This window comes from Phragmites australis, chromosome 1, assembly GCF_958298935.1.
Source record: "Phragmites australis chromosome 1, lpPhrAust1.1, whole genome shotgun sequence".
Lineage (NCBI taxonomy): Eukaryota > Viridiplantae > Streptophyta > Magnoliopsida > Poales > Poaceae > Phragmites > Phragmites australis.
The window spans coordinates 6,215,714-6,222,218 of record NC_084921.1 but is presented as its reverse complement, the minus strand read 5'-3'; the positions used below and the strand labels follow the sequence as shown (position 1 = coordinate 6,222,218).

The window sequence follows — 6,505 nt, the reverse complement described above, 5'->3', positions numbered from 1 at the left end:
TTTTCCATCCCCCTAAATCACGGATTCGGATCCTCTGACTTCACCCACGGGTGAAGTCAGGTGACTTCAAACTTCCGTGCACCGTTGGATAATGGATGGATGGATCAGATGTACTGCTACAGTGTAACGGAACAGTAAAGGTACAGTAAATTGGCGTAACCGTTGCTACAGTATTTTGCTACAGTAAATTGGCATCAGAGAACTGTTCACCTACTCACACTTTACTGTTCACTCGTGACTTCAGAGGTCTGAAGTCAGGGGATCCGGATCCCTAAATCACCGCTCTGCGCCCTCCCAGATCGTCGCGCCGAAATCACCGTCGCACGATCTCCTCTCGCCTCCCTCCCTCCATGGCACCGCGGGGCCACCACCTGACGGAGGTGGCCCTCCTCGAGTCCGCCTCGGCGGACCACGCAGCCGCGCGCACCGGCGAGCGGGAGGGTTGGCTGGACGACCCCGCCGTTCTCCCGTCGCTCGGGCTCCGCGCGCGCGCCCTCACCGTGGCCAGAGCGGCGCGGTCGGTGCTCGTGATCGTCCCGGTATCCGGGGGCAGAGACGGCGGGGTCACGGTGAAGCCCGCGCTGGGGCCCGACGAGGGCCGGATCTCCGCCGTGGAGTGGGTCCCGCTCGCCGGGAAGGACGTCTCCGAGGGGGGGGGGGGGGAGGGGGTGTCAGTGGCTGTCGGCATGGACGCCTGGTGGCTACTGTTCTACTCGCTTGCCGGCGATCTACTGCACAAACAGGTCGCTGATATGATCTCTCTCTCTCTGAAATTTCAGATTATCAGTGCTATTTTCTTAGGCCAGATTATTACATCTATTAGGTTTTGTACGATCAATGCAACTTGTAACTTTAGGAATTTCTTCACACGACCGAATTCTCTTACTTGGTTCAGATAGTTTGCAAAGATTTGCTCGAAATATGGGAAATTTTAGCAGTAGATTCCGAATGTAGGTTTTCGTGTCCAGTAGGTGGTGTAAACTGTAAAGATATATATTTTTTAAAAGAAATTGGCTTCATTTACATACTATAAGCTCTTTTGGATGATATTAGAATGCACATTGTGGCTTCGTAGTTCTTATGCTATTATTGTGTTGAAGTTATTGTACTATATGCATAAGAAATCCGTCACTAAAAGATGATTTCACAGGCACAATTTCTTTTCTAAGACTTTGATTTTTTTTCCTTTTAAACTGAAAATGGCTATAGAATTAGGAGCATTGACTGTGATATCAGTTCCAACTGGTGCATATAAGTTATACACGTCGACACTGAGCATTTCTTCTTTGCCAAATTGTTGTGGTCTGAACGATGTGCACAGAATGATAGAACCGATCCTTTTGATTTGCCAGGCATACACCAAGACGGTAGCAGAGAGAAGAAGAAAGGTAGCCAGTGGCGCTGAAGATACCTACGGAATGGAGAACATCCAGTGAGGAATTTCCAGCAGTTCTGCTGCAGTCCTGTCCTGTTGCTTGTATTGCTTGCTGAGAATGATAGTTAGGAAATGATTGTGCAGGCCCTAGCACATAGCACCATTGATCTGTAGATCGTATTTGCCAGAATTGCAACAACATCACGGCATCATGCTGCTTTGTTTGTTCAACATCATGGTTGCAAATAGGCGATCACAGAAGGGGCTTCGTGGCCCTCCTTTCCCAGCTCTCCACCTGCCCAGATCTCAGTCATCTCACTGCGTCCGTGTTTGCCTCGCACGCAAGCTCGCGGAGGGAGCAGCGGCAGCAGGACGCATCAAGAGGGGACCGTCCGTCCGCCCGTACAGCCTCAGTGAGCGGAACCCTGAGGCCAAGGCATGGGCGTGCCGCTCTGTCTGCCCCCGCCCACCCTTCCATGCTGCTCCTGCAGTGCTGGACTCATTGGCACACTCAAGCTCGCGGCTGCACCTTCGCCGTCCCCCTCCGCGACGCAGTTGCCGCTCTCAGGCGCCCGTCGGAGGTGCGCCGGCGTGGCGCAGGCCGCCGGTGATGGGGGCGACGGGGAGGCGGGTAAGAGCGGTGCAGCGGCGTTCTTTGAGGAGGACAGGGTGGTGGAGGATATGGACGAGTACCTCGACTACCTGTCCCTCGAGTACGACTCCGTCTGGGACACCAAGCCTGTTTGGTCCGTTTCTTTGCTCTTTGTTTCGCCTCGTTTCTTTCAGTTTGTGTTGAGAGATTGGGCCATTGGGGCTGAGCAAAAACTTTAGAAACTAGAATTGGCGAGCATTATGGCGCAAACAATTGATACAACCACATAAGAGTTCGCTCCTAGCCAGATGCACACAGCCCAAATAAATAAAAAAGAACAACCAAATCTGGTATCTTTATTGTTGTGAATTGTCTTTTATAAGGAGTAGTAATGTAGGATACATTACTACTGTTGTAAATGTTTGTGTTCAATGTAGAAGATATTTTTAAATGGTACACTGAATTTTGTAAGCGAGTCTGCTCCAACCTGTCAAATTTTGATTCCGTGTTTGCTGTACACGAGTCATGAATTGGTTGGTGTGTGCCAGCTGTTCAATTTTCTTACTACTTCCTTGCTGCCTTCCTGGTACACTTACATTTTCCAACTTCAAAAAGTAAACATAATGTTATGGAGCTAGGCAAGTTGTATCAGATACAAGTTTAAAAGGGACTTATTGGGATTTGCTCAATTCTTCTCGTGTTGTTTTTTTTGTCTACCATTTACAGCTAACTTTTGCGACTACAGCTCTATCTTCCGTATGTTTGGCTGTACTCGAGTCTGGTTGTCACAACTATATTGTGCCCTCTTCAGGTGTCAACCTTGGACAATCTTGCTTTCTGGAACTGTCGCAGCTGCTTGTAGTTGGGTGGTACTCCAATCCATTGTGATTACTGCAGGAGTTTCTTTTGTAATATGTGCATGGTGGTACATATTTCTATACTCATACCCTAAGGTTTTTGTAACAAAGGCTTCAATTTAGTTTCTTTCCAAAATCATGAAAATGTTCAATTTTAATCAAGGAAGATGATACCTTTGCTTGATTTAATGTACCTCGTTACTTAGGCAAGTCATGTAGCTACAGCATGTTCTCTGACATAGTTTTAGTTGCAAGAAATATCATACTTAGTTTATTTAAAAGAAGGAAATATCACACTATGCATCAGCTTTAGCATGGGGTGATTTCAAGCTACCAATGCCAAATTTAAATTTCTTACCCTTATATCCTCTTCATTTGCTAAAAAAAATACACCTTGTGTAGTAGCATTGTACTCAGCACAAAGAATGTTTATTGTGTCGGTCAAATTGCTTCGGGGTTCTGTAGCTTAAGACTTTTGGTCCTTACTTGGTCAAGCAAAACTCCTGTTCTCTCGAAATTAATTGAAGCAGATTTACCTCGCAACCTATATGCAAAGTAGGAACAACCTGTATGCAAAGTTTCAAATGGCCAAGTGCCTACACAAACAAGGGAAGCCTCGAATCCTGCTCAAGCTTAACATTATGAAGGCGTTCGATTCTGTGTCTTGGTCGTTCTTACTTGAGGTGCTCGAACATTTTGGATTTCGGACCTCGGTGGAAGAACATGTTGTGCAACCTCTTGGCTTCCTTATCGACCGTGTTCTCCTCAATGGATGCCCTGGCGAGGTGATTGAGCACCGCTGCGGCCTGCGCCAGGGTGACCCGTTATCTCCGCTACTTTTCATCCTGGTCATGGATGTGTTGAATGCCTTGTTTGCTAAAGCCGCGCAGGCGGGTCTTCATGTTTGCGGATGATGTCGTGCTGTTCATCCACCCGTCGTCCCAGGATTTGACAATCACCAAGGGCATCCTGGACCGCTTTGGCTCGGCATCGGGCTTGTGCACCAATATGCTCAAAAGCTCTGTCATCCCAATTCGATGCAGTGAGAGCAACTTGGACCTGGTGCGACCGGAATTTCCATGCGTGGTGTCGAGCTTCCCTTGCAAGTACCTGGGGGTTCCTTTATTGATCTGTAAGCTGTCCAAGGCGGACCTTCAACCGATTCTTGACAAGATCGCCGATATGCTACCTAGCTGGAAGGCGTGGTCGTTGAATCTCGCGGGTAGAGCCGTCCAAGTCTATGTTACATGGACACGGGTGCGGGTTTCGGAGTCCGACTTGTGTCGGGGCGTCCGATTCGGCAAAAAAATTTGGGACACGCCAAATACCACTTGGAATCAAAAAATTTTGGACACGGGTGTCCGGGTAACACAGGTCCTAGTTAGCACGGTGCTCACGGCAATCCCCATTTACACGCTGCTCGCTTTGGAGATACCGAAGGGGTTAATCAAGGCCATCGATAAACGAAGGCGGGCATTTCTCTGGAAGGGGCGACACAACATGCAAGGCGGCCACTGTGCGGTGGCTTGGCAACGTGTTTGTCAGCTGCGCGAGCTCGAAGGACCCGGTATTCATAACCTGGAGGTGCTTTGTTGGTCGCTCCGGATGAGGTGGCTTTGGCAGCAAAAGGTGCAACCGGATCGGCCATGGGCGGCTCTTGCCCTCTCGGTCCACGCAAATGCTCATGCGCTCATTGCCGTTTCTGTGATCTCGCTTGTTGGGGATGGGAAGTCCACTCTCTTCTGGTCGGATCGATGGCTACACGGCCGCTCATTGCTGGATTTGGCGCCACACTAGATGCAGTTTGTGGCGAAGCGGGCCATCATAAGACGCACAGTCTATGAGGCTCTTCAGAATCGGCTTTGGATTCGTGACATCCGGACCAATCTATCTTTACCGGCGTTGGCTAACTACCTCTGTGTGTGGGACACTCTGGAGGGGATGGTCCTGACGGAGGACCGCCCCGACCAACATCTGTGGTTGCCTTCAGCCTCAGGCACGTTCTCGACTTGATCGACTTATTGTTGGTTCTTTACGGGTTCCATCGTCTTCGAGCCATATAAGAGGATCTGGAAGACCTGGGCGCCGTTGCGGGCCAAATTCTTTTTCTAGCTAGCTACACTCAACAAATGCTGGTGGACCGTCTTGCACGCCGAGGCCTACAACACCCAGCATGTTGTCCGCTTTGCGATCAGACGGACGAAACAATGCAACACCTGCTCGTTGGGTGTGTGTTCTCCAGGGAAGTGTGGTTCAAGGCGCTCTGGCGCGTCGGCTTACAGTCTTTGGCGCCACATGACCTTGAATACAGCTTCCAAGATTGGTGGTGGAACGCACAACGTGGAACTCCCAAGGGTGCTTGGAAGGGGCTCAATTCTTTGGTTATCATGGTGATATGGTCCATTTGGAAACATCGCAACCGCTGTGTCTTTGACGGTGGTCGTCCCGGGGTAACGGGGTAACGGGGTAACGCTGCTTCTCATTGAGATTTTCGTAGCGGCCCGCCTCTAGGGAACGACAGGAGCGAACGGGTTGAGTTTGTTGCTAGGTTAAGTTTTCTGTTTGAGGTCGTAGTCTTTTGCATGGCGCACATGTAACCAAAATCTAACCCGGCCGTTGGGACGGTTTTGTATTCGGATGGCTCTTTTACTTCATATAATGACACGTAGCTCTCCTGCGTGTTCCAGAAAAAATTCACATTGCATGGTGTGGGGTAGCAATTACTAAATTCACAAGCACCTGACTTTTGATTTACCAGGCATACACCGAGATGATAGCAGAGAGAAGAAGAAAGGTAGCCAGTGGCGCTGAAGATACCTACGGAATGGAGAAAATCCAGTGAGGAATTTCCAGCAGTTCTGCTCTAGACCTGTCCTGTTGCTTGTATTGCTTGCTGAGAATGATAGTTAGAAAATGATTGTGCAGGTCCTAGCACATAGCACCATTGATCTGTAGATCGTATTTGCCAGAAATTGCAATAACATCATGGCATCATGCTGCTTTGTTTGCTCAAATCTCTACTATATAAAGATCTAGGTAATTTTGTATTTGTGTTATGTGAGTCCGTAACATAGAATGTTTTGAATAGTTGGAACTAATAGATGGTTTGTTGATTTTGCATGCCCAGAATAATAATCAGAGTGGCTAATTGCTTCTTTCTGAAACGTGTGTTGGTGCTTATGTATGACATCTGCTGTCACCTCAGGATTGCTGGGGTAACTGATATACCGAAATCTAAACACGTTTGTTTAGTTCGGAGTTTTGTTTCTGATAAATTTATGTAAATCATTGCAACGACGGAGCTAAGATTTGTGCTTGACCTTGAGTAAGATATTTGGAGATTCATGGTGCAGTATGCTCACTCCTGAGTCGAATACCTGCGATGTTTTGCAGTTCGCGGTCTAGACTCCAGAGTGTACCAGCTGTGACTTCGATGCATATACAGGAGTCAGGAATACGGTGCGGCGGCGGCAAACGCGTGTTTTCTGACTTGCTCTTGCCGCGCGCCTCTGAAGTGCAGATCATGCAACGACTCGTTCTTGGCTTATGTTACCGTATCCAATGTATACCCTATTATAGCAGTCCTGTGTCATCCTGCACTACAATTCAAGCTGAATTTTGGGTGCGTCAATTTTTCCCTCACTGTTTATATGGTTTCCATCAGCTGACATTATCCACGTC

The 6,505-nt window shown here is 48.5% G+C and overlaps 1 protein-coding gene across 6 annotated transcripts; it reads left to right on the top strand.

Annotated features, from left to right (window-relative positions):
• The first annotated feature begins 259 nt into the window (after positions 1 to 259).
• LOC133893851 (uncharacterized) lies at positions 260 to 5,841 on the top strand. Of its 6 annotated transcripts, none has more exons than XM_062334827.1 (3): positions 260 to 743; positions 1,353 to 1,432; positions 5,583 to 5,841. In XM_062334827.1, exons 1-3 carry the CDS (start codon positions 351 to 353, stop codon positions 5,596 to 5,598), a joined length of 489 nt encoding a protein of 162 aa, XP_062190811.1. In that variant the 5' UTR covers positions 260 to 350; the 3' UTR covers positions 5,599 to 5,841. The 6 variants fall into 6 exon arrangements, with proteins under 6 accessions (XP_062190811.1, XP_062190819.1, XP_062190829.1 ...); XM_062334835.1 differs by lacking the exon at positions 5,583 to 5,841 and adding an exon at positions 1,520 to 1,816; XM_062334861.1 differs by lacking the exons at positions 260 to 743; positions 1,353 to 1,432 and adding exons at positions 1,439 to 2,121; positions 2,779 to 2,889.
• Positions 5,842 to 6,505: the final 664 nt, after the last annotated feature.